Below are 27,885 nucleotides of genomic sequence, written 5' to 3' on the forward strand. Positions count from 1 at the left end.
CATGTTGTGCAATACTCCGAGGGCCAGTACTTTTAATAAGGTATTGTACTGAGGCATTAAATGCTGTTATGGTTAGAAGGCCTGTAGGTTGGTTTCTGCTCCCAGTCCCAAACAGAATGCTGTGCCATGCCCGATGAACATTGAACAAGGTTTTTAATCATACCTTTGTGGAGATGTTGCTCTTGAGGGACCAGGTGGCTAAAGACACACATCAGATCATATGCAGGAAAGGAATTAAAACTCTTAGCCAAAACTTTAGCAAAGAGATGCAAGGAGGAGAAATGAGTCCTTCAGACAGGTGTTGAAGGAGACAAACCACTGAAGACTTTGGGATCAACAGGTGCAATCACAGAGAATAAACTGAGAAAAAGCACAAACAGATCCACAAGAAGTTCTTCTATTCTGCCATTGACGAAGCCAAAGCACAAAAGACAACAGCCTGCACAAGTACATGTGAAAGGATGTGAAAGGACATTTAATTAAGAAGTTGTCCAAACAAAGCAGAAGACACTTCATCCGCTCTAAATAGATACAACAGTCATTGGGAGACATGACAGCTGGCTCAGAGCAGAGGCTAGCGCACAGTGCTCAGAGGCTACGCTATAATAATTCATATGTGTTCCTCCCAGATATGGCAGCCTTCACAAGTCATTTAAGAGAGATTTATCTCTGTCCCTCTCGTCATGTGATGTCCTGTGACATTTCCATTTGTCACATGACAGCAAATCACCCGGGCCAACGAGCGGGTAGTGACGTTTCCATTTCCTGGTGCCTGGAACATAACCTGAAACATGGTGTCATCAAAATGTTAATTCATACTGACAGAGACGGGGAAATAGAAATCCAGTTGAAGAGCCAAGAGAGGAAAAAAAGAAATTCAGAGAAAGACAATTACAGAAAGGGGACTTGATGGGAAAGGACCCAAAGTGCAGCATTGAGTTTCCATGACTGGACAGAAGATGATAGGGGAGAACGTGGCATGCATATTTTATTGGGTGGTAGGACTGAGGAATGGATGGCTGGAAGGGGATTTGAGAATCTGAGAGCTATAAAGGTGAGAAAATGTAGGTGGAGCAATCGTAGACATGAGTGACACATGTAATGGGAGGTCGATGGTGTTAACCATGTGGCAGTGGGTGTTGTTAGCACAGGAAACTGGTGGCATTTAAAATGAAATATTAACTAGGAGAAATGTCAAACAGGGGCCAGTTACAGAAATAAACATGAAGGACTTGCACACCTGATGCAGCACAAGCATTAGATGAAGAGTTGTGTACAATGACACTGCCTTTTTAGTCAGTTTCAAACTAGCAATTTACAATTTTACAATTGACTAAATTATTTCAGCAATGGGTCAGTTAGTGGTACTATAGAACAGTACTGTATGTGTGTTACGTTCCCCAAGATGGCTAGGGGATGAGGGGAGTAACAGTAAATTAAAACCCAGGGGAAAGAAATAGGAACCAAATATAAGCAAAGTTTAAAATGATTTATTAACAAACTAAATCAAAATGTGAAACACAAAATAAGCTTCTTCTAAACAACACAAAACAAAAGTGAAGCCAATTCAAGACTAACACTCAACATATGAACAATAAGTCCTTAATGAGAACACAAAATTCCTTCCACAGAAGGCTCACACTCAATTGCTTGTCAAAGACACACGCAGTCCAACAACCCACTGGCCACCACTGCCTCCTCTCCCCTGCTCTTTATAGTTTTGCTCCTGATTAGTACTCTGAGGCTGAGGAGCAACACCTGGGGAGCACACACAGGAGAGAGAGAGAGAACACACAAAACTACAGCACATAACAATGTGTTTCAAAAAGTCTGCCTTGTATACAGTTTTAAAGCCTATATCCTACTGCAGGCCTTTGTTAGCAAACTTGTTGCTACAGGGTGTTAGCTTAACAGACAGATCATATGAAAATAACTTCTTTTTTTTAAGTAAAAATATAATTTGAATACTCCTTTGAAATGTAACTGTTCTTTGCAGTTAGGAGTTAGCAGAGTTAGCACTAGTGCAGATAATTACAGGTAAAAATAGTCTACCTGGTGCTGGTAGCTACCTGCTAACCTACAGCTGTAGGCTAATTGCATAACCTTTTAGAATTGAACTGACCTACATTTTTGGGTAATGTAACTTTGAAATACTGAGGGTGAACATCATTCTTAAACAGTAGCAACCAGTTAGAGTACTTCCATAGGGGGTTATATCACATTTTATTTTTTACAGATTCTTAATTTCAAAACCAGCGAACTCAAGCAGTTGATTCAGTTAGCTGAATTGCAAAAACTGTAAAACAAATCTCCATTATAAGACTTTTATGATGAGAGATGATGAAATTAATCATCATGTAAACTATCCACTGAATAGACATAGCTACAGTAGGCCTACGTAGGCTAAGCTAGTGCATCATACTGGTCCAAAGGGACATTTCTTTGGCTCTTGAGTTTTGTGTCCCATTCAGGCTTAGGCCTCATTAGCATTTGGCACATTTCCAACATTTGTGCTGGACTAAACCCATAACCAAACTTCCAGTATATGAAGCTTCTGCGAATTTTAAAGGACATTTCAATTGAATTTACGCAGAGAAGCTGCTACAATGGCGCTTGAAACTGGTAGATTATGTGTGCTATGACATAAAGATGCGGACAGAGCGACAAACAAGAAAATATGTAAAGTAAGCTAGCTTATGAACAAGTTATAAAAATGGACAGGTGGGTAGATATGGATAAACAAGTTTGTTTTTTGTGTGAAAGAAATTAGAATCAAACCCGACTCTTTCATTGTAGATGTGACAGAGACATTAATATGCAGGCAGGTAGGCAGAGGCAACCAGGTGGATACTGAGTAACACTGACTCGTCTGCCACTCTGACGTCCCTGAGCTGACGATAATTATTCATTAGACCCTTAACTCACAGATCAAACATTCCCTCCCTTATCCTCAGGAACTTCACAGATGTCTTCATTTGTCTCTTTCACTGTCAGAGAGCAGAGAGCATGTGTGCTCTATGGTTCATATCATTATCAGGGTGGATGCAAATCCGATTATCCAGTGTTCATTTTATACACTCCTCCTCCTCATCATTAAGGGTAAAAAGAGTTTATTCAAGAATACAGACACCCGAGCATGAAATTAAGAATAAGAGAGCATGAGGACTACATGAATTATAGAGATGCTTAATAACCAATGATGGCCACATATCGGCTTGTTAGAAACCAGTAAATAGTCAGGACCGGAGAATACAGGCTGGGAAGCAATAGGTTGCTGCAAGTTGAGCGCCTGCACTGAAATCTCATCAGGTGTTATTAGGCTGTATACCCTCCAGGCTTTCTCACATAAAGTGGATCTCCTAGCAGTGGGCCCTCAGAGTTCAGGCTATATAATTAGAGCTGAATCTTTGCTCCAGAGCCACAGAACAAAGAGCTAATAGAGATTAATCACAACGTGAACAATCTGTAAAAGAGCTTTGGTCTTCCGGCTGTGGGTGACTGCTGTGATAAGCCAAAGCCATCAGGAATGTAGGACTGGGGGCAAAAGGGACCAAGTGAAGAAGGGGCTCAAAGATGTTTAAATGAAAAGTCAGTGATGCTGGAGGGTCGGGAGATGGTGTTTGTACAGGGTCCAGGATTTTATGGTATACCTAACGATTAATAGATGAAGTCCAGCATTCAAGTCCAGCACCCAGGAGTTTTTCCTCTCGTATCTTATTGAATGAAGTCACTGGCAAACTACACCAAGGGTAATCACAAGAGAATATACACCCCAACCATAGTACCACAGTGTATGATGTAAATGATGATATTACCAAGTACAAAAAGTTACAAGTACAACATTTGGCAGGGAATGACCTAAAAAGAAAGGGAAAATAGCTCAATAAAAAGTAGGGTTGTTGCCGTTCTTTTTCCTAAATATTATTTAAAAAACTATTTACTAAAATCCAAAAAAGATATATCTGCTTGGCAAATTTGTGTCATTCCACTATTACTTTCAGCACTCAGGCATGGGAAAAAAAACAGCCAGGTACATTAAAGACCATAACATATGTAAGCCACAGCAACCTCAGTTGGCAGGTTCCCTCGTAACAGTTAGGGGACTGCCGGGGTGCGGCCTGGACAGAAAGACATAATCGGTTCAACATTCACAGCCACTCCTTCCACAATATCATGAGCAGTCAAGCTTCTGTCTGAAACCCTTACACCTGCTACCCCCTATCCCCACTCACCCCCTACAAAAATCCCCTTTACGCACCCATTCAGAGAGAAATGCTTATTGATACATCCTCTCTCATTCTCATTACTAGGCCCCTTTTTTCTTTCTTTCTTTCTTTCTTCCCCTCCACCTGTTTCTTTGTTTTGGTTATTGTTTTACCTTTTTGTAGTGTTCTTCTTAATTTGTGCAAATATCTGTTGTCTGATTATTTCAAAACTGGTTTACTGTCCTCCCTCACTATGTTCTGTATGTTTTGTATTGTTTTGCAATTGTATTGGTTTCACCCTTTTTTCACAATCAAGTAAAAAAAAAGTAACATCAGCCAATTGAAACAACGAAAATCACAACATCAGCAGCTATAATAGAAAAGGTTACATGTGTGAATCTTAAATTGTGAGCTGCAGAAGTCAGGAAAATACGAGAAAACTATTTTCTAAGTTTAATGTCAGAAAAAAAGAATAATTGAAATAGTATTTTTATTTCATGGAAGTCCAACTGTGTCCTGTGACGATGGAGACGGGAGGTAGAGACAACAGGGAACTAACTGGGATGGTGACGTTGATGCAAAGGAACAGAGATGGAGGTGAGGGTGGAGAGGGCATGAGAGAACGAGACATGGGAGCCCAGGAGGCAGTGGAGTGTCGGTGTAAATTGCAAGAGATGGAAGCAGACGGAGATTAGGGGCTATAAGAAAACGAAGTGGGGGGGGAGGATGAGAATTGAAAAGAAGTGATATGGGGTATCAAAGTCAATATGTATTTTTGTGTGTGTGCATACATACGTAGGTGTGATTTGTGTATGTGTGTGGAGGATGGAGGGCAGTGAGCAAAGGGGGGGAGATGCAGCTAAATGAGAAGCTGAGATGGAGAGAGAGGGAGAATGCGAGGGAGGGAGAGAGGAGGGGTGCACAGAGTCTCTGTGGGGAGATGAATACAGCTGTGCAGAGAGACAGAGGGAGATGCACAGACAGTATAACCACCAACAGAAGCCCACACAACAGGACTTTAACAACAGAAGATACTGAGGTTTACTGGTAGGTGGAAGAAATACGGGGATTAAAATAATTTAATAACGGAGGAAGAAAAAAACAATCTCAGCCACTCACACAACATCTGGAACGGAGAAACGTGGGGGAGGAAACAAAGGAGAGAGCAGTGACCGGAGGAGGAAAAAAGAAAAGCTGAAGGCTGAAACAGGTAGGAGAAAGAGAGCAGTGATGAGAACAAAGAACAAAAAAACTAGAATAAAAATGAGTTTTATAAGTGAAAAATGTTAAAAATAATATTTACCTTTAAAGGGAAAAAAAATCAAATGTAAAAAAAAAATGTTTGGATTTGCATGAAGAGACAAAAACAACAAGATATACTATTTAACTAAATGTTTTTATTTCACACAGTTTATGCAAGCATTGAAGGAAGTAAGTGAAATTTGTAGAGAAATGAGAGGAGAGGCTAATTGAATCCAAATAACTGGGAGTTCAGTCTAAGCTACAAATTGGTGAAAGAGAAAGTGAATGAAACTAGGAAAACATAATGGCATGAATAAATCATCAACCAGCACAATGTGAGGAAAAACAAGTAGGACATAATTACATCTTTTGCCCTTGAATTCGAATTTATTAGCCGTTAGAAAAGGAAATCAAAAGTGCTCATATGCATCATTATTTATAGTGACAGTGCTGTGTGAATAATACAGTGCATATGTAATGGACATGCTTTTCAAAGGCTCAGGGTACTTGTCTAGTGTCTTTCTTATATTGCTTTGGGAACAGGTGGAAGCAAAAGCACATGTTTGATTTACTTTATTTGGATGAAAGTAATTAATAAATTAAGAGGAGGGAAGCGCTTTAGTGTATTAATGACAGAGAGACTGATCTGCAGAAGGAGAAAAAGAGGGAAGAAACAGGGCGAGAAAGTGTGACAACAGGGGAATCCTTGATGAGCTAGAGACTGGATTAGTTCTCAGGAAGGCTTTGTGAATAAACCATGAGGCAGGAGCCACATAACTCAACAGGTGACAAACAATAAAACATACCTGTGTGCACAAAGAAAACTCAAAAACAAGCTTTTAATGTAGCTTTAGTCACACTATTGCTGGTCTTTACTGTGTTTTCTAAAGTGTGTGAGTGTCAGCAAAATGGAGCAGCAACTAATGTATTCATGAAACAAGGAAGATCGATAGACGCAGCTGCTGCATTCTGCAAGTTTGAGGGCTGGAAGGAAGCTGAGTTTTATAACATCAGAAGGAGGGCGAGAATGTCTGCTGCGCTGCACATTTCCCCTGAGGTTGAGATCACGTTCATGTAGGCGCTGCCACCTAATGGAGAAACAGTGTTAGCCTATAAAATGTCAACGTGCAGGGAAGGTGATTTGTGGACTAAAGGCTTCTTGTGTTTTATTTTTCACAACTCCCTGAGCACAGCTGCTGACCCCTTACTTGCAGACCCACATCATGTCCACCCACCTGCAGACGCTCCTGATCCTCTGCTGGACCTTCACACAGGGGTGAGAGAAAACACAAGTAGAGGGTTAACAACATAAGCTCATATTGACATTTACTGTATATTGATCAAAGTGCAATTTATTTATGGCCCATTTCCTTCCTCCTGGTTCATTTCTTTTTCAATTCTTGTCATCTTCACCAGCGCGTATGCGTTCACAAGCCCACACTGGGGGGACTGGAACGACTCCCAGCTCCTGCCAACCATTCAGAAGCTGATGAAAGGATACAATCGCTACCTGAGACCTAATTTCAACGGTAATAAAAGCTCAATTTGTGATTTTTGGTACCTGCAAAAGTAACATTTTGACTTTGCTTGTACATGAAAAGTGGTTTATTTCCTAATGTTCCCTTTGACAGAGGGTCCTGTTGAGATTGGGATGAGCCTTGACATCGCCAGCATTGACGCCATCTCTGAAATCAACATGGTATTACACTCTTTACTCTTTTTGATTGTGCCTTAAGTTGAAATATTGTGTTAACTCAAGGCCTCACCTCCTTTTCATTATCATCTTTTCAGGACTACACTGCAACCATCTTCCTCCGTCAGAGGTGGCGTGATTCTCGCCTGGTGTTTCCAGGAAACGAGAGTGTCAGCGTGGACGGGCGTCTAGTCTCGCTGCTCTGGATCCCTGACACCTTCATCCCGGACTCCAAGCGCTCCTTCCTGCATGACGTCACGGTGGAAAACCGCCTCATTCGCATCTTCAGCAATGGAACTGTTCTCTATGCTCTCCGGTACATTATATCCTTTAAACGCCTTGGGGGGGTATTGATTTGAACATTTACTGATATTTGATGCACCTGAAGATGTAAAAAAAAAAAAACAGACTGAGCAGAGCTTGTGTGAGGAAATTGAGCTGGAGGAAGATAAATTAAACGATGAAGAAAGAAAAGAGAAAACATCTTTTTCTTGTTTTCTTCTTCTTCTTAATTTGCTGTTTTTTCTTCATTTGCGTGGTAATCAACCGTAAACTGGCCTTGGGAACTAGCCTACTTAAAAAAAGAAAGAAATCCATGATGTATCATCCCTCAGTCATATAACTGAAGGGAATGCCACCATGTTTTCTGTATTTCTTGCGCTCCTTGGATAGTTCAGATTGTGTTAGTGAAGATTGGCAGATTCCCCCTTGGCCACAGAACAAGAATGTGTCTTGCCTTTTAATCTGTCATGTCACCCTGATACAGACTTTTATTGTGACTGGACGGCTTCCTTCAGGGTCAGAAAAGGGCAGTGTTGTGCAAAAATGTCCTTATTTTTCCTGAGCAGGGGGGCTGACTTTTGTTTCATTTCTTTGTTTTATGTTTGTACATTGAATACTTAAGATTGTGAAAAAGATTTGTGTTGTCATTGTTTATGTTTGTTGGCCATGTTTCTAGCTTTTCATGCAAAATCTGCATATTTTGCTACAACTCCAACACAAATAGGACGCGACGATGTGCTAAGGGATTACTTCATTGAATCCCAACATGAATCTAACCGATGCATCAAGACGGAATCAACTAATGCTGACACGTCAGATATGATTGCTTGTTCTTGTGTTTGCTCTCATTGGGAGACTTCTTTGTGTTGATTCATTTTTAACGACCTTGTTCGACATCAAAGCCGTAACAGTGTTTCAGGGGAAGTATTTCTAATAATCTGTTACTTACACGGCAGCATTACAGCTACGATCGCCTGCAACATGGACCTGACCAAGTACCCCATGGACAGACAGGTGTGCACCCTGCAGCTGGAGAGCTGTGAGTACCTGCCAGCTCCACCGGCATCTCCATAAAACCTCCATCAAGTGTGTTAAAGGACACAGACAAATATTTCATCATCATCATCTCCATTTTCATCATCAGTGTAGTGAGTATCAAACTGAGGATGATCTGTTTTTCCCGTGGACAGTCAGATTCATCAGACCTTAATTATAAAACCTTTGTGTGTGTGTGTGTGGTCAGGGGGCTATAACCTGCAGGATGTGGTGTTCTATTGGACCAGAGGGAATGATTCAGTAAAGGGTCTGGATACACTGCGGCTGGCTCAGTACAGTGTAGAGACCTACTATACAACAGTGTCAGAGGCTGTGTATGAAACAGGTACAGTAGGATACTTTATTTGTAGCAACAAAGCCACCTTCTCCACGTCTTTAAATTCTTCCTGAGAAGCCATGCTTTTTTTTGTGTCTCCACACAGGACAGTACCCGAAGCTGGTGCTGCACTTTGCTCTGCGCAGAAACGTCTTGTTCTTTATTCTGGAGACGTATGTTCCCTCCATTCTGCTGGTGGTTCTCTCCTGGGTTTCTTTCTGGATCAGCCAGTCCTCTGTTCCAGCCAGGACCTGCATCGGTCAGTGACGGGTCTCTTGCTTAATGTTCCTGACTGTGATGTTTGCAGACTTTAGCGTCACCATGGCTAATCATCATAGAAATATAGAATAAAAAATAATCCTTTTACAGTCATTGCTAAACCAACCTCTTCTTTTGTCACTCAATAACTGATCCACTCTCCTACATTTGTGAGAATATATTGATCCATGATCGTAATTTAAGCACTTCAACATGATTGACCCTCAGCAGAAATGATCACCAGGTATATTAACCACTATCGAGGGGAGTGTTACTAAGTACTGTATCGCGTCCCCTTACTTTTTAACACGACATTCGAACCAATAATATTACATCACTACTGACAGACTGTAAGGACCAGCTTTGTCATCTTTATGCTTTATGCTGATGACACCGTGCTGTATTGGTTTACAGACACTGCACAGTTAGCCACTGAAATAATCAAACATGCAAAATGCACTTTTTTGATTGGAAATGACTATGAACACAGATAAAACTAAATGGATAGGATAGGATAGGATAATACTTTATTGATCCCCAGAGGGGAAATTCAGGCATTGCAGCAGCAAGACAGAGAAAGAAGTAATAATGCATGCGGTTCCATTGAGCCAGAGAATGTGAAGACAGTATTTTACCTAGTATAACGCTGGAGGGTCATGATATTAAAAGGGTCTCTCAGTATAAATATCTTGGTGTCTGATTGGATCAACAATTCACGTTTCAATTTCACATTTGTTCATTTACCACAACATTTAGACAAAAAAGGGTATTTGTACAGAAAAATTATACATTTACGTTTTCCTTTGGTGACAGCTATTTCAGTCATCATTGCATCCTATATGATAAAGTTGGCCGGCTGTTAACGGTCAGACATGTCAGGCATTGGCTGTTATTTATTTATAAAGCTCTTTCTGGAAATCTACAACCACAGAGCTCCTCTTTATTACACTGGGCTAATGGACATTATCAAACTCGCTCCAGATTCCAAAAGGAAGCACTAAACCCTTGGGGCGGCAGTAGTCTGTAGGGACTTGGGTTGGGAAACGGAGGGTCACCGGCTGAAGTCCCGGTACAGACCAAAATATGGAAGTTGGTCTGGTAGCTGGAGAGGTGCTAGGGCACCTTCTGAGCTCTGTCGAAGTGCCCTTGAGCAAGGCACCAATCCCCCAACTGCTTTGTTGCGCTCACTGCATAGCAATGTGTAGCAGCCCCGCTCTGACATCTCTTCATTAATGCATGTCCACAGGTCCTGTTTGTGTATGTGTGCAATCAGACCTGTGTGTGAGAAGCATGTCTCTAAAGTAACAGTGTAAAACAGAATTTCCCTAAGGGATTAATAAAGTTCACAAAAAATTTGTAAAAACATGATTTACCTTTTGTGCTGCACACACCTGAGACACTTAAACTCAATACATGTGTTACCATAGGTCAAATTTTAACATGATTAAAAACTACTCGATGTAACTGCACTCTGCTTTCTTTGCTTGTTAAAGGTCCCATATTCTTCTTTTTCTGGTTTTATATGCTCTTTAGTGTGTTTTCCTAGTGTCCTGTGCATGTTTAGGCACATCTATGTGAAAAAATTCAAAGTCCGCGGAAACACGGCTTCTCCTACCTCCTCCTGTTAGCTGTAGCATTAGCCGCATGTAACGCTCGGTTCCTTGCCCCCCTCGATAAAAATTTGTCAGTCTGACGTCTTTGTCAGTGTGAGATCAATGATCTAAGCCCATTGGCTCGTTGTGGCAAGCCCAGCAGCTCATGTTGAAATTTCCGAGACGCGTGCTGAGCAACTGACCAATAACGACAGAGCGGATCGGCAGACCAATCAGAGCAGACTTGGCCCACGTGGGGTCTAACAGTGTGGGCTCAGCAGAGTGTAGCTGACAGACTCAGAGCGTAGAGGGAGCAAGGAGGAGCAGTACATGAAAACAGACACTTTTTTCGAACTTTAGCTATTGTGAACGTACAAAAGTAGGTACATAGATTAAATATACCAACCCCAAAAAGGGCAGAATATGGGGTTTCCCGTAATCTGTATTTGTACTTTTGGGAATTGAAAATGAGGGCATGCCCTAAAGGTTGAATGTATTAGATTTACTGATACTAGTTGTCAGTTAGGTCAAAGAGCAAAAGGTCAGAATGATCAGATAATGAGATGAAGAAGCGTTCCTAGGCAGGGTCTTGACGACAAATATCTACACAACACCCTATAAGTGGAGAAGAGATTCAGCCACAATCTGACCAACCACTGTGACATGTTTTCCAGGAGTGACAACAGTTCTGACGATGACCACACTTATGATGGGCGCCCGCACTTCTCTCCCTAATGCCAACTGCTTCATCAAGGCCATCGATGTTTATCTGGGAATCTGCTTCACCTTCATCTTCGGAGCTCTGCTGGAGTACGCCTGTGCCCACTTCTACACCATGCAGAACCACACCATAGAGGACCTATACAGGGTAAGGACACTTATTACCATCAGATTAGGGGGACATTTCTTGATTAAAAGATGAAAGAATTCTCAGTTTGATATCTTTCTTTCAGGAGCTTCTGAAGGAGTTAAATGAATCCAACGGGAACGGCTCCATCCCTGTCGTCACCTCCACCCAACCAAACCAGTCTGTGGAGATCGGCTCCACCGCAGAGGAGCCCGCCGTGCAGTCTGCCAACACTGACACTAAGAGCAGTGAAGCATTAAAAGAGAAGGCTCCAGGACGAGGCTGCACTCTGTCATCAGTGAAGAGTGCATCGCGTAGGGCCGCGTCCATCTTCACCGTGGAAAATCCACACAACATTGATCGCCACGCACGCACCCTTTTCCCCACGGCGTTCCTGTTTGTCAATATCCTCTACTGGCTTTACTACCTCTTCCTCTGAGCGCTGGTTCGCTGGCTGCATTGTTAATTTCACCATCCTGAAGCTGCTCTACCTCCTCATTTGAGACCCAATACCAGTCACCACTGCCTGGATCCACACTGACCATACAACCGTTTTGAATCTCATGTATGAAATCTGAAGATAGCACTTCAATTAATAATCAGATTTTTCTTCTGTGTATTAAACTCTGAACGACTGCTGCTGTCATATTAGCATGTCAAAACAATGATACAAAGTCTCTGTCTGTCTACTTAGAGACAATTCACTACTTAAAATGAGGATGAGTTTGAAACAAAAGGCTGCCTGAGCTGCACCATACGACACCGAGCTGCATTGAAATGCCTTCATTCAGTTACTGATGTTTAAGTATTTATCTTGTTTTAGCTCTCATACATTGTTTTTATGGAATCACATCTTTTTTTTTTTTTTTTTTTTTACGGCATTTCATGTGAAATTAAAAGAATAAATCAATGAATCTGAACGTGTTGAATTTCAATGAAGAAGAAATCAGATGATTGCATTGTAATAAAGGATTATAGGGCGAAACATTTGAGATTAAAACACGTTTATTTTTCCCTCTTTCAGGGAGGAGAACAGTAAAGTGCAAAAGTCGACCATGGGTTCAGCCAAAAACATGTTTAAAATGACATAATAGTGGAGAAAAACATTTGTTTTGGTCACTTAATAGCACCACTTTGTTAGTTATTGAACCTCTAATGTGAGTTGTTACTGGTTTTGAGTGTGTGCCAAAGAGGGACAAGTGGGTGCAGGATTGTTTTATTCAGCAGATGTTTTTTTTTTTTGTTGCTGTGTAGTGTAGCACACCTTCAACCTGAGAAAGCTACACACTGCACACTGCACCCTCTTCAGCACTTACACTACATCCGAATGATGATGAGAACTGAAAACTTGAACAGAATGAAAGTATAAGACATACAGAACAGTAGTCATGGATCACTATGTACAGACAGAAAAAAATATCTCATATAAAAGGCACATTGTGGCTCACTGCTTCCGTCCTCTCATTGTCCATTAACATCACATTTCTTAGACTTTATCAAATAAACATTTCATCGTATGCAACACCAAATTAGTCATTTGTTGCATGTCCCTTACTCATCATTCACAAAGCTGTTCAGTATACCTTTCATGTCTCTGTCTTTCACTAAATCTGCTTCTCTCTTTTCTGATTGCCACATTTTGAATATCTGTCCCCGAAGACATTAAAAATACTGAGAAACGCACAGTGAGCGGATGATGTATTCCCTACATTTGAAGCAGTCCTTTTTAGGAAACCGGAGGAGTAAATATTTAATGACATGTGCCTCCACCTGGTGGCCAATTTATTTCATTGCAGTTTGTTTTCTCATTGCTATTACATGTAGACTCCACATCCAATAGCTACATTGAAGAGGGAGGGTTGAGTGTCACAATAGTCCATTTCTTCTTTCAGTCCTTTACATCACAAGACTCTTAAGTTCCTTTCTTTGACTCCCACTCCTGTAGAAAATGAAAACATGGAAGTGATTTAGACATTTTTTTAACATATATATCATGTATTAACTTGCTAAATCACACAGAGTTATTTGGTGTGACCTAGGTAAAATATTGTGGATATTCTGTTGTGACTTCTCCCCCTCCTGACAGATAACAGGCACTACATTTTATATGTCTGCAAGTGAGTGCAACAACACACACAGACAACATATTTATGTGAACCCATAAGATGATGATAAATTCTGCTCTGGGTTAGGTGAAGCCCAACAAAGAAATCTGTCCACAATGACAGGAAGAAGAATTATTTATGTAGTTACCTTTGCCTTCTGCATGACAGTTCCCGAAGAAGAAGCGTAAACAGATGGAGGTCTCCTCCGCATCTCGGAGGAACAGTTCACTGGTAAAGACTCACTGTAGATATTCTGTTTCTTTTTGCAGGAGCCCTACATAAGCAGAAGAAGTCATGGCATTGTGGAGGACACTTGAGGGTAATGTGTAGTTTTTAAAGAGTAGTGATTTTAGCCTATTACTGTTTTAATATCATATGTGAATTTCACTGTGGATGAATTTAATGCTGATGTAAAGAGGTTGTGTTTTGTTGTGTAGATGTTTTTAGTCTGTGTTATTTCTTAACAGATACTTGTCTCTGTCTCCTACACAGGGACTACAGATGTAAATTAGCTTAAAGCTAACTCTGGTACAGCTAAGTGGTTGTCCCTGACAAAATAAACAAATCAAATATATAAAAAAGTTAAGCATAACTTAAGCATTTGTATGCAAGTAGGGGTAAACATCTTTGAACGTAAGCAACATGTATACCTTCAAAGGTGGCTTTGCTTCAACAGGGGCGCCCAGTGCTCCACCAGCAAGGCTCTTTTTGAGGTTTTCTTGGACCTGGGTTAGCTGCAGCTCCAGGTCCACCCTCTCTGCTTCTTTAGCTTTGCAGGCTTCTTCCAGCTGAGACTCTCGCTTGTTCAGGAAGGGCTTCCTTCTTTCTGCTCCACAGCAACACAGGAAAACAAAATAAGACATGTTTTAGAAAATTATCTCCTACATGTCCTTCTGAGTCTGAAAGATCAGCATGCCCTGAAACAATGTTCATGAACCCAAGCATACGTACTGTGAGGACAGTTTGGAGTACTAAATTTGCTTGCACTGTTCTAATATGCTGAATTAAACACACACACACACACACACACACACACACACACACACACACACACACACACACACACACACACACACACACACACACACACACACACACACCCACACACACACAACCGGACAATTCATTCTGACCTTGTGCAATAATAATGTTATATTAATGTTATATTATGTTTAGCAATCCACTTTGTGCAATAACATGTTACACTTTATGTGCACTGTGTGCATGTCTGTGTTACACGGAATATTCTGACTACATTTTCGTCAAAACTGCAGCTCAGCTGATCTATTTTTTAAAATCTATTTTTTTAATTCTATATTGTGGTATCTATCTATTTTTTTGTACATTCTTAATTTTTCTTTTTTCTTTAAATTGTACTGTGTTCACTTTTTGTTTGCAATCTTTGCTCTTTGCTGCTGTAACACTGTAAATTTCCCCGTTGTGGGATAAATAAAGGATTATCTTATTATATTTGTGTTAAAATACATTTCAGAGGCAAATATTGCACTAATTTCCACTTTTAAGATACAATTTAGAACTCTAAATGAACTGCACAAATTAAAGCACAAAATAATAGAGCAGAGGTAGGAGTGATTCTGATGAGTATTTTGACTGTCCTTAATACTCTCTTACTCTCTTAAATCTGAATTCTGAATACAACAGGAAATGAATAAGACCTCAGGGAATCTCACAGACATATTTTGATTAAATGATAAAACCAATTAGATGTTTTATTTATCCCTGTAGGGGATTTCTGTTCTCACATGGACCTCTAATAATGGAGGTCACAGTGCAGGGTCAGAAACAGAACAGGGACAATTAACTCACATTTGACATGCAAGCATTGTGGTTAATGTGTAATATACTCAACCATCCAGGGCAAACTATGACTTACTAACTGATTTTTTTTTGTTTGGAAAACTGTTCGGCCCTATTTCTTTCCCAGCAGTAATCAGGGTACATTATCAGATGTTTGTACCTATGCTGTTTATTGTTACACCCTATTAGCTAGAATATGTGCAGCCTCTTCTTTGTTTTGCATCGTCTCACCAGTGGCCAACTTCAGCTCTTCCTTCAGCTCTCTCTTCTCCTGTCGCAGGGTCACAAGTGCATTTCGTATCCCATCCCTCTCTCTTTCCAGCTCCTCTTTCTCTTTCAGGTAACGCTTGGCGTCCTCGTCTGCTCGTGTTTTCCCATACCGTCCGTACTGGTTGGCGTCTGGGTGTAGATGTCAGAAGGGAGCAGAGGTGAAGGGCCAAATGTTCAGAGGTTATGGGAAGGAGACAGCACATCTTATGGTAATATTTCACCCTGTCCTTTCAGATGTCATGTGCCATATGTGAGGAGTATAACGCCTCCATTAGGACTCACAGTAGAGATTTTGCAAATAAATATGTCCTCATCATGATTCCAATAAAATTTTTAGAAGATACAGTGATACAATGCATGCATAAAAGATTATCATACACACAGAAACACACACAGCTCCTGCAGAGTGAGGGATCAGGAGGCATGACAGCGGATCTAATGCAAGTGTCCAATAAATCTCAGGTTACATCCTGAAGCTCTGAGCCCAGGAGAGCGCTGCTTCTTTGATGTGCCAGAACTTCCCAGTGACGGCCAGTGAAACAACAATTAGGAAAGCACAGACACGGCCGTCCACACCGATATCCCTTTCCCAAGCTCAGGATGCTCAACTCATTAATTTGAATGTCATTCACAAGCTGAAAGGATGGAACAAATGGGAGAGTCGAGTGTAGAGGGGAGGTATTGTGAATGGAAAGTGAGAGGATGAGTGAGAGATAAGAGGAAAAAGGAAATATTGAGCCAGATGAAAGCTTCAATTTTATGACCACTGGGAGGATATATATAAAAAAAAGTATAAGCTACAGTGGAACAAGATCTTAGCTAGCACAATCATGTGAATCAACTATAGTGTGAGGGGACATCTATTTCTTATAACTCTCCTCAAGGGTATCTTTTTTCAAAAGATGGAAAGCAGAGAACATGAATATGTATCGACACAGAGAGAATTTTCTTGAACATTTTAAATCTAAACTGGTTTGTTAGTGGTGGATGACTTTTTGAATAGTTTGGATTACATTTTTACAGCTGTTTATGGATCTTTCTTTGTGCCTTAAAACATTATGGATAACAATATTTTATCAAAGATATTGGCTAAGAAATAACTGATATACAAATCAAAGTATGCTGTTGCTGAAGGTGTGTAATAAAACAATAATTACTCAAAGGTGTTCCACAGGGATCATCTTTAGGCCCACTTAACGTCTTGTACTACATTTATGATCAAGGACGGAATATTATATATTTTTTCCATTTGTATGCAGATGACACATTTTTATACAATAACGCTGGCACGATTCACCAAATGTATGTGCGTATAAACTGCTCATTTTGCAGCACTTAGGATGTGTGACCATGTATTTACACATGAAAAAGTAGGAAAACATTTATATCTATATCTTGGCACATACTTTTATCAGTGAGCTATATTACAGTATTAGATAAACACTGATAAAGAAGATAAACTCAAATTGGCCTTTACATTTCTGATAATGTAACTCAGCCTCTGACCCTTCTGTTGGAGATTAGTTTATGTATTTGAGCTTTAGTCACTTTCTCTCAAAATGAGAAACACTTCTTTCAACGTATGGATATAACGTTGGTCATTTACAGTTCTCATTAAGAGTACTATGTAAACATTTTCTAAATCAAAACTGTAATGATATAACTTTATTTTCAGCTATGTAAAGGATTGATTGATAGGATATATATCACAATGACCTTCTCAGGTATTATTATACAAAACGCACATTTGAAGAATTAAGTCTCGTTTTCAAAATCATTACAATTATGACAACCAATGACTGATATCAGCGTTCATTTATCAATTGAGTTTTATTTTTTACCTTAAAATATGGAGAACCCTTCAGTATATTCTGGGACTGCTCAAATGTATACATTTGTCACTAATTGTCTCGATCATTGAGTGAGTGGTAAAATGTGATGCGTTGTAGTAAATTGAGCGATTACCATCCCTTTGTTGTCTTTAAACAGTGTACTTCCCAAGAGAGATTGGTGTTTCCTTTCCATAGCTGTATCAAAGTATTTAATTAATCCATAAGTACAGTTCATGAGAGAAGAAATCACCATTACTTTAGTAACAGCGAACATTACTTTGACAACCAAGTACATGCACTTACTTGATCCTGTGCGTTTGAGGGAGACTAAAGGCTTGATTCTGTCAGAGTCGCTGCTGGAGAAACTTGAGCGTCGCTTCACTTGACTCCCAGACTGCTGTCTGTGGTTCTCCCCTGACTGGTTGGAGCAGAGAGGGGGTGGGCATGACAGATGTGCAAAAGAAGGATGATGACAGGGAGAGAGAGAAAAAACAAAATTTGTGTAATTAATATCCAATACACTCATTTTCAAATGTATTGGTTGGAGACCATTGAGGTGTGTGTGTTTGTAGCTGGTGTGTGTGTTTGTAGCTGCAGGTGATGAGAGGTTTATGTTTAAGAGGACGTCAGAGGGGTTAAGAGAGGTGTTTACTGGCTGTAAAATCACCATGACCTCTCCCCTTCCTGTCACCAGTTGAATGCTTTTTCCTTTTTTTTGTCTTTTTTTACCTCCCTCATGCCCACACACTGCTTTTTCTCTGTGCTGCAAAAAGCTGTCATTGATAGACATGTAACAGAGCACTGTCTGTCTGCTGACTGATATGGGGTGTCATATATGACAGTCCAGACAGCTGCACACCTACAGACATGCAGCCTTTTAATCTTGTCACACCAAAGACTTTAGACTTTTGGGTTTAGTGAACTTAGAAAGTGAGCGTGTGAGTATGAGCACGTGCGACCCACCTGCATGTCCTCGTTGGGGACCTCGTCATATGTCCTGGAGTCTGTGGAGGTACCGCTGGAGGATGTGACCCATCTAGGATCAGAGAAAACGGGGAAAGGAAATCTGTGTGAGGTCCTAACATCAGTGCATTGGTCAGTGGCCTCGGTTTGACCCTGTTTGAATATTCCAACCCCCCCCCCCCTCTGTCTCACTCACAGGAAGGAATGCCTTGCAGCATCGCGGATGTTAGCGATGGTTTCCACGTCAACATAGTCGTAATGCAGCGACTCTGGGTCTGTTGTAGAGCCTGTCTCTGCTAACAGGACGCCAAGCCACCTTCCGAGCTCCACAGAGCTGCTAGCCTAAAACATTCAGAACACTCTTTATTTGAAAAATAAAAAAACAGATCTTGGGCAATTTGTGGGCAGCAGGACAAACTTTTTTTCCATCATGAGAGTTGAAGACAATAAAACCAAAACAGTGAGCTGAAAGACACTATAATGATCGATTACTGCAGCTTTAATGTAAGTAAGTACCTCCAGAGCAGCCAACTCAGCACAGTTCCGTAGGATTCTAAAGGCAAAGGGATGTTTTGGTCCCAGCCCGGGGAGCACCTCACAGCCGTGGAGAGGAAGTGAAGGCAGACAGGTACGAGGGTCTCCTTTGTCGTGGTAGAAGTGCAGGGAACCTCTGCATACGCAACACCACTGTTCCCTCCACACCTGATTCACCAACACGGACAGGTATCCTGCGGGGGGGGGGGGGGGGGGAATGAAGGAAAGAAGAAGAATGAGGCGTTTGACCACTTGGAATCATGAAGAGGGATGTTGAAGTCGGGTCTGACCTTGTCGAGGATCGTCGAAAGTCGTCCGGGGATCTCCTGGACGAGGGAGCTTCTTCTTAGAAAAGCTGATGATACGTGTGATTTTACGGCCAGCTGCGAGAGCTCCCCGTTTCACCTTACCTACAATAAAAAAATAAAATAATGAATGCATTTATATTTAGGGCTTCGGAAACGGAAATTCAGTCATGATACAACGTGCAGCTAAATCATTATCACCGTTAGAGCAACAACTCTAATTGAAAAGATAACTCAATGACAGCTTCACAACATGATCCAGACCTAACATCCGCATCTCATGGTCTTTATCAGTGAATGGCATTTATTCTGTTTATACAGAGGAAACACAGTCGTCATAACGAGCCTTGAACTTTAGTGTGACCTGTTTTAACATTTATATTCTTTTAACAATTAAATTGTCTGTATGAGTTCCTGGTTAAAATCAAAGTCATAATCATAACTTAGTCAGATATTTAGGAAAGCCCTGATTTTACAACCCTATAATGCAGAAGTGTTGAGAAAAACAAAGAATTCCTTCAAGGTAATAAAAGATTATGTTTCTTTGTCAAATATCTACAGCACTCATGAGTCAGTTCTTAAATCACACTGCTGTTTTCTATTGTGAAATTATGTTGCGAGTGTTAAAGATAATAAAAACCTTTCTCTATCTCTATCATTCATCCATCGTAAATAGCAGTACAGAAGTCATGATGACTATTGAGCCTGTTCTATGATGACGACTGTGAGAGGGCAGCAGCAGAAAAGAAGCTGCTAAGTGTTAGTGGTAGCTGCAGCATTGATTTTAAGGCGGTGTAGGATTCTGTCTCACCGTTTTCTCTGCAGTTCTCGCCAGTGGACACGCCCACACTGTCTGAATCTGATGTGTTCCTCTCAGCAGACAACCTCTGAGGAGGAAGAATATAAACACACATTCATACTGTCTCTCTGTCTTCCACAAACCTTTCATTAGCAGATTTAATTATGAGATACAGAACATTGGATGAGACATTTTTTTAACAAGCTAATGTGTCTTCTGGATTCTTCTCTTACTGTACATGTTGTCTTATAACCTTGAACTCCTGAAATAATGAGACAACAGACTCATTCTCCCATGAACTCTTCTCTCTCATCACCCTGTGCATTCACTGATGACAGGGTTAGTTTATGCTCTGACAGGTTGGTAAGACTTAAAGAGGATGTGCCTGTAACAACACTGACTCACCACCACCACCACTATCAACGCTGTCTTTACCACCCAGTTACAACGCAGATCTCATCTTTGTTCTGCGAGCCAAACACAGAGATCACTGTGAACTGTGAGGCACTAAACACTTGTTTAGGAAATCTGACGCTGACAACTCAATTGGTGCTTTTCCTCACCTCGGCTGCGACTGTATATAAAGTCTTAAAGGTAAAAAAAAAACAAAAAAAAAACAGACTTGCAGAAACAACATCATCTCTTCTGCACTTACTTTGTCAAGTTCAGTTTTTCTCTGAATGACAGGAGACTCCTCAGGGCCAGCGCTGTGACCACTCACCTCTCTGACAACCTGTGGGGGTATTAACCATGTCATTCTACACTCATAGATTGAAGCCTGTGTTAATAGGCTGCTTTCATGCACGTTATATTATAGTGTACCCTGAGCCATCGGTGGGCCTGCTCCTTGCTTTGTACTGCCAGCACCAGGGCGTCTCCATTAGGTAAGGTGAAGCGGAGTTCATGGTGCTTCCTCTTGCTGTCCTTGGGTGCATAGACCACAGTGCACTGGGGCAGCAGCAGGTCCACATAGGGGCTTGTGTCCTTAGAACTCTTATAGCACTGCAAAAAGAGGACACACAGTAAGCTGCTAATGTATCTGAATGCATGTTGTGCCGACGACTTTCAGAGATTCTCACCTGCAGTCTGTTCTCCCTTATGACGGTGAGTTGTTTTGCCCATTGGCCGAAACGCTTCTTACGCAGCAGGAAGGCACAGATGCGGCAGTCTCTGGCGGGAGGCATGGAGCTCTCATCAGAGGGCCACTGGTGAGTAAGTTGGATGCCCGGGCTCCTCTCCTCCTCGTCCTCCTCGTAGGACTCGTAGGAACTGCTCAGAGCGTCCGAGTCATTGTCTGTAAGAGCAATCACAGAGAAGATCAAACATGCTCTACTGTATTTCAAAGGCAGCTGTAGGCACTTTTTAAAGTTTCTGCACTCCACTCACAAGAGTTTTTGCGGTGTGAGTTAATGCAGGTGGTAGGGTAGTTGTTTTCAGCATCTTCATATCCATCTTCTATAGAGTTTGGAGGGCTAGGCCGTGCTGCAGAGAGGGAGAAAAAAGTACTAATTAGTCCTTACAGGATGTTCTAACATGCACTTTAATACGACTTGCACACTATAATTATGCTTGGAAAAATGCTGTATGACCATGTTTGTGTCATTTAAATTCTAAGCACTCGCTCTAAATGACTTTAAAGGGCACTGAGTTCAACATAGTGGGAGGATGCTGACCCCGAGTGATGATGTACTCTGGCATCTTTCCAGGGCTGAGAGGCACTGCCTCCTCGTAGTACTCCTCAGGAGGAGGTGTTGTAGGCAGAGGTGGGGGAGAGTCGGCTGAGTGCGGGGCTGGGGAGTCTGTACAGTTCTCCTGAATGAGGCGCACAAAACACAAGGATCAGATTTCCTCTACAAACATGAAAGACTTTTAAGTTCACAGCCTTAGGACTACATCATCTAAGAGACACAGAATTAAACTCTTAAAATAATATCCATAAATTAGACACATGGGCTCAGGGCGGACCCTGAAATCTTCACTCCTCCAACAGCCTGCAGAGTGATGAGTATGTGTGCACGGGGAAACCCCCACAACGTGGAATATAATCTCTGTTTTCTTTGCTGTTTCTCAAAAGTAATTTAGAGGCACAACAGTCCTCTGGAAAGTTGGATTTGGAAATGAAGTGCTGAAAAGATAGACTGCATTCTCCACAAGATGGATGCAGTTACATATATAAAACAACATAACCCCTCTGACACACTGTAGTAACCTGCCTTCAGGATTTAAGACAATAATTCATATTTAGAGGATATTTATGGAAACAAGTATGCCATAAATCGACTGTATTTGAACTACTTGCCTGTGTTAAGGTGTCCATTTGAACGCTCTTGTCATCTTTCAGCTCGTCTGTAACGTCCTTTAGATCTCCAATCTCGCAGTCTAAAAGAGAAAACAAACACACATGTATAACATCTGTGTAAAGACAACAAGGAATCTGCCCGTGATGAAGAGATAAGTTTGACTTTTTCAGCGCTTACATTGAGCTCAAACTCACCAAACGTTTCAAAGAGAGACTCCACAAAGCTGGTTCCATTCCTGTACACTGATGAGTTCATGTAAATGTAGTCTGTTCCCGAAACTGAAAAGAGAGAAAATATACACACAGACAGCATGGTAAGAAACAGATTTAACCCTATAAAGGTGATTCTAGAGCAGTGTCTGTGTCTGCCTTTTTATTATGTGTCCAGATTCCCTCTGATAGTTCAAAGTAATATCTCTGACCTGATGGTTGTATCTGCTGCAGGAGGTTCCACACAGAGGTCTTCTTCTCCTGCGTGGAGGAGCTGAGGTTCTCCTGGTCCAGCATCTTCAGCAGAGCACCCAGCTCACTCACCAACACCTCCATGGCTGCACGAGGGGGGGGGGGGGGGGGGGGCAAAGGTCAGAGGGACACAGGTTCAGTATATCATCAGAGAGGGCAAAGGTCAGACTGACAAGTCCAAACAAACTCAAAGGTTTATGTCAAAGAGGCTATCTCCCTGTCTCTTTCTTTGGTCTTCTGTCACTCTGCTTCACAGTTTGTGTATATCAAAATGTCGCCTTATCACGCAGACAGCTGTCCTCTTCTCCTCCTCTCTCTTTAACCAACCAGACTAAACAACAACAACAAAAGTGACAGGAAACAGCTTTGCTCATTAACCCAGAAAGAAAGTGAAAATTGCAAAAAATATCACCTCTCACACAGGATCAAAAACATAGCACCCCACACAAGCCGCAGAGAAAACTAGGATTACTTTTTGTCTTGCAGCAGTTCTGAGATGTTGCTGGCTCACACACGGCTGGGCACAAACCCAAATTTCAATCGTCTGTCACTCTGAATGCTGAGAAAGTAAATTAACCTCTGACAAGAGTTACTGAAGGACCACTTAACAGAGGCCAGAGCAGGCCAAATCTATCGGCGCTCACTGGGACCTGATCTCTATCTGACAGTCAGGGGGATTTAAGTCATAGAATCACAAAAGCCAGAGCTGGCTCAGACAGGCCGGCCTCTTTTCAGGGCTCTCTGCAGGTTCTCTAACACTGTGTGGCTTATAGGGATATAAACTACACCTCTCATGTTGTTCTGCGAGGTGGGACTGCTTGCTCCACTCCCTGTTTTTAGAAGAGAAATTAAATAAGCCGTCTGAATCCTGCAGCTGCTGGACCGTCTGAGAACAGGTCCACAACCTGCTGCTGGATTTGGATTCCTTCGTTACAGACAAAAGCAAATTCCACCAATCCTCTGTTATTTAACAAGCTTTTGATTTTTATACTTTCTGTCAGTATTGTTGCACCCTAACAGACATTTCTCTACCTTATTAATCCTAAAACCACGACAGTCACTGACAACTGGCTGAGTCACTACTCTGCACACTCTGCCTCCCTCTCCCCCATCTAATCTCTTCTCTCTTCTCACTCCCCCCCGTGCTCCGTTTGCACAGTCCAGCCACATTGGACCTGCTGAACCGTGCATCTTGCTGGAGGTCAGCCACGGGACAGCCACTGAGCCAGAAAAGTCTTTGTTCAGCATGGCGAGTCGTATGGCAACAAGACCTGTTGCTAAACAAACACAAAATACATCCACATAGACACATGCCCGCACAGAAAAATGTAAAAGAATGCTTGCATGGTGTGTGTTTAGTGGGTTGGTTTAAACTTCAGTAAAGGTGCACACAAGTCAACCTGTTGTGTTTGTGTGCAGGATGTCTCACTCTGACACAAAAATCCTGTATGTAATCACCACTGACAAGCAGAGCAGCTTGATAGCCTGGAGGACGTATCTGGTGTGTTTCATTGACTACTCCCACTCCTTAAAGACAGACATACTTTCCTGAGGTGGGTCTTCCTATGGGCTTAACAATGCCCAGCCGAGGCTACAGTAAAGAGCAACAAAAGCTACAGTAGGTGTGTGTGTGTGTGTGTATTCGCCTGGGTCTGTTTAACCACTTTGTCTTCTTTACTACTGCGGTTTCCGTCTATTGTCACAAAAGCACGCTTGCACTCCAAGAAGCGGGCATGAGGAATTTATTCATGGAGGGACTAGGAATGTGTCCTCGTTATAGGATCTGATTTACCCTGGGGCAAATGAGGAAGAGGATGAATGTGGATGAAGAGGTAACTCATGAGAGAGGGAAGTCTTGGCCCTGGTGAGAGCTGCGTCTCTGCCAGAGGTTCCAGCTGTTTAGATTCTGGCTCTAGCTTCACACTGGGCTTCCCCCTAATCGAGTGGAAGGCAGAACTTTATCCCGACATGACTCATTCCCAGCCGAGAGAAACTGAAATTTACACCAGTCAGCATTAAATCAAATATACAGAAATGAAGGCGTTACTTTTAAGGAGTTGGCGTCAAAACACTCGTAAACTATTTCACTATTTCACTTGGACCGGCCTTCTAAAGATCCGATTATCCAATCTGACGATTACAGTGTTTTTCAGTATGCTCCAAAATGTGCAAGAGAGGAATTACTACATAGTATTTGGCGTGTGAGGTCATAAGACCACCCTTAAGTCTCCAGTCGTGCCCTCATAATTGACACCACACTATAACTGCACAGCCAAAGCAGCACATGATCCTTTAAATCTGTGCCTCATCTGTTAACCTGTGTGTGTGTTGTGTGAGTGTGATGCGCCTTTGAAGCTAAAGATAAAACGTTTCTTTAGCCCACCACCTGAGGGAAACCACACACAAGCTTGCATAAGACCATAAGGTTGCAGAAAAACAAGTTGGTTTTTGTTTAATTTAAGCAACACATGTATGGAATATTTGCAGCGTCAGGAAGGATGAACTGACTAAAAACTGCAAACAAACATATCTACATTTAAATCCATAACACAAAAAACTTGATAGTGGATCATTAAAAAGGCACAAAAGATGGGTGCAGTCAGTGCACCATGCCTTCAGGAATCTCTGCTACACACTCAAACCTTTTACCTCCTCACACTAATCTGACAATCGCTGTTAAACACAGGACACATTCCTCACCTTGTTAATAGTGCCAGACTCTGCAGGTTGTGTTTGTGTGTGCATTGTGAAGTGAAGCTATACGGGACTAGTTTGTTTAACAGTGCACACTCAGACTATACAAAACGCTTACATTTGCAGACTTTCTGTACAAACTCTTTGAGAGAGAGGGGGGGGGGGGTATGTGTGTCATGTTGGGATGAATAATGTCAGCAGGTTGTGCACCTGTGCTAACATGTCCAACAAACCCTGATATGATGAATAATGTGACCTCAATCGGGGGCACAGGTTGTTTTTTTTACTTCCTCCTTTTGTGCTATTCATTTCATCCTCACAGTTAAAAAAAAAATCCTTCATAGTTAATCAACAGTGACTAAATTGAATTATAAACACAAATCTGTTTCACTGTTTACTTGCAGGCAGACGTTCAGACTCATCAACATAATTTGTATCCTACAAAGATTCTCTAGTGGCTCCAAAATAGCAATGTTTCATTATTAAGTCTGGATGGAATTATGATGCTTTGTCAAGAATTCAAAATATTTCAGCAGGTTGGCACGATACTTACGGCATGGGGTAAACATCATCATCTTCATCTCATCATCATGTCTAACTTAAAGTCTCCTCTTTTATACAGCTTCAGTCTCTGTTCATTTACATATTTTTTACAAATACTTTCACCTTCTTCAACCTAAAAGGAACTTTCTGTGTTCATAAACTAACTACAGACATTCCTCAAACACTTACCCTCCACAGCAGTGGATGAGAGTCCCACCATTACCCAAGGTTGAGGAGAGGAGAGACCAGTTCATTCATAAACAAGCAGATACTGAAGAAGAAGAAGATATTCCAGAGTGGAAGGCTCCCCGTGTCCTCTGCCTCGCTGAAGTCTGCCTACTGCTGCACTCACACTCCCCTTACCTCTCCTTTCCTCCCTCTGATGTGTTATCTCCCTCCCCACACTCTGTTCCCCCTCCTTTCTTTTCTTTAAGGGGGGGGGGGGGGGTGTTGGTGGTGCTCTGTTTGTGTGTGTGTGCCCTGCTGCAGCCCCCCCCAGCTGTAATCCTAGGGATCGTATAGCACCTGGGAAAGACTTGCTGTGTAAACACACACATGTCGACTAATAGCTTACTCACATTCTTTATTCTTTCACATTCTTTCCCTCAACACATTATTAACCTTTAACTAGAGCCACACATAGGGGGCTGCCACACAGAGGATGCAAGTGAACCCGCTGACTCACCACATACAGTGAGGTATTGTACTTGACATGAGAGCATCTTCATCTGATAACATAACACTAAAGCATTTAAAAAAATAATAATGATGCATTTATTTAAGGATAAAAAGTGAAAGAAACAGGAGGGATAGAGTGAAGACTCTGGAGAAGAGGTGGAGGCAAGTTGAGACTTTTCAGAGTTACACGTGGATGACTCGTTGCCTTGGGGCAGACTCATGCACCCCGACACGATGCAACACGCTGCCTTCAATCACACGGGCACTAACGCTGCACAAACAAACCCTCAAGCACACACACACACACACACACACACACACACACACACACACAGAGAACAACACACACACACACACACACACACACACACACACACACACACACACACACACACACAGACAGAACAACACACACACACACACACACACACACACAGAGAGAACAACACACACACACACACACACACAGAACAACACACACACACACACAGAACAACACACACACACACAGAGAACAACACACACACACACACACACACACACACACACACACACACACACACACACAGAACAACACACAGAGAACAACACACACACACACACACACACACACACACGCACACACACACACACAGAACAACACACACACACACACACACACACACACACACACACACACACACACACACACAGAGAGAACACAGAACAACATCCACAACAATGCAACTACTACTCACATGCACAGACAAAACAAGTGTAGGATTAACTGTACATCTTGAATACTGTCAGCTGGATGTAAGGCCGCTACAAGACTGCACGATTATCTCTATGAAATCACTAGTACAACTCAAAAGCACTATTTTCTTAAATCCTGGTTTGTTCCATTTCATCCCCCACTTTTTAATCCAAATACACCTTAGTTTAAGGGATACTTTTTTTATATATAAATGAACACAAATCACTTTTAGCTCTATATATCCAGCACTTTATCTCTAGATCTCACTTCCCTCCACGATTAAGACATAGCATGCATACCTATTTCTTATCTGAATATGGCCTCTTCTGGCTAAGAAAAATAACTAAAGAAGATTC

The 27,885-nt window shown here is 41.7% G+C and overlaps 2 protein-coding genes across 2 annotated transcripts; one reads left to right on the plus strand and one right to left on the minus strand.

Moving 5' to 3' along the window:
- Positions 1-5,121: 5,121 nt before the first annotated feature.
- gabrp (gamma-aminobutyric acid type A receptor subunit pi) lies at positions 5,122-12,394 on the plus strand. Its single transcript, XM_061048974.1, has 10 exons — positions 5,122-5,415; positions 6,641-6,723; positions 6,864-6,976; positions 7,079-7,146; positions 7,239-7,456; positions 8,379-8,461; positions 8,666-8,803; positions 8,901-9,053; positions 11,319-11,512; positions 11,598-12,394. Exons 2-10 carry the CDS (start codon positions 6,671-6,673, stop codon positions 11,928-11,930), a joined length of 1,353 nt encoding a protein of 450 aa, XP_060904957.1. The 5' UTR covers positions 5,122-5,415; positions 6,641-6,670; the 3' UTR covers positions 11,931-12,394.
- An 84-nt stretch (positions 12,395-12,478) lies between these two features.
- Positions 12,479-26,481, minus strand: afap1l1a (actin filament associated protein 1-like 1a). Its single transcript, XM_061048976.1, has 19 exons — positions 26,305-26,481; positions 22,839-22,964; positions 22,612-22,695; positions 22,417-22,496; positions 21,791-21,929; positions 21,504-21,599; positions 21,197-21,411; positions 20,940-21,119; positions 20,773-20,850; positions 20,130-20,205; positions 19,304-19,423; positions 18,996-19,207; positions 18,676-18,821; positions 18,480-18,552; positions 17,820-17,934; positions 15,646-15,813; positions 14,247-14,422; positions 13,745-13,870; positions 12,479-13,430 (listed from the first exon to the last, which is right to left on the minus strand). The coding sequence occupies exons 1-19, from the start codon at positions 26,333-26,335 to the stop codon at positions 13,404-13,406; spliced, it is 2,268 nt and encodes a 755-aa protein (XP_060904959.1). The 5' UTR covers positions 26,336-26,481; the 3' UTR covers positions 12,479-13,403.
- Between the last annotated feature and the right edge of the window lie 1,404 nt (positions 26,482-27,885).

Source organism: Labrus mixtus, chromosome 10 (genome assembly GCF_963584025.1).
Source record: "Labrus mixtus chromosome 10, fLabMix1.1, whole genome shotgun sequence".
Lineage (NCBI taxonomy): Eukaryota > Metazoa > Chordata > Actinopteri > Labriformes > Labridae > Labrus > Labrus mixtus.

Coding starts and splice junctions, on each gene's coding strand:
- afap1l1a (XM_061048976.1), bottom strand. CDS start 26,335: ATGGTGGGACTCTCATCCACTGCTGTGGAGG. Junction 22,696..22,838: donor GCAGCAGATACAACCATCAG/GTCAGAGATATT, acceptor CTCTCTTTTCAG/TTTCGGGAACAGACTACATT. Junction 18,553..18,675: donor GCTGCAAGGCATTCCTTCCT/GTGAGTGAGACA, acceptor CTCTGATCCTAG/ATGGGTCACATCCTCCAGCG.
- gabrp (XM_061048974.1), top strand. CDS start 6,671: ATGTCCACCCACCTGCAGACGCTCCTGATCCTCTGCTGGACCTTCACA. Junction 9,054..11,318: donor TCCAGCCAGGACCTGCATCG/GTCAGTGACGGG, acceptor CATGTTTTCCAG/GAGTGACAACAGTTCTGACG. Junction 11,513..11,597: donor CCATAGAGGACCTATACAGG/GTAAGGACACTT, acceptor TCTTTCTTTCAG/GAGCTTCTGAAGGAGTTAAA.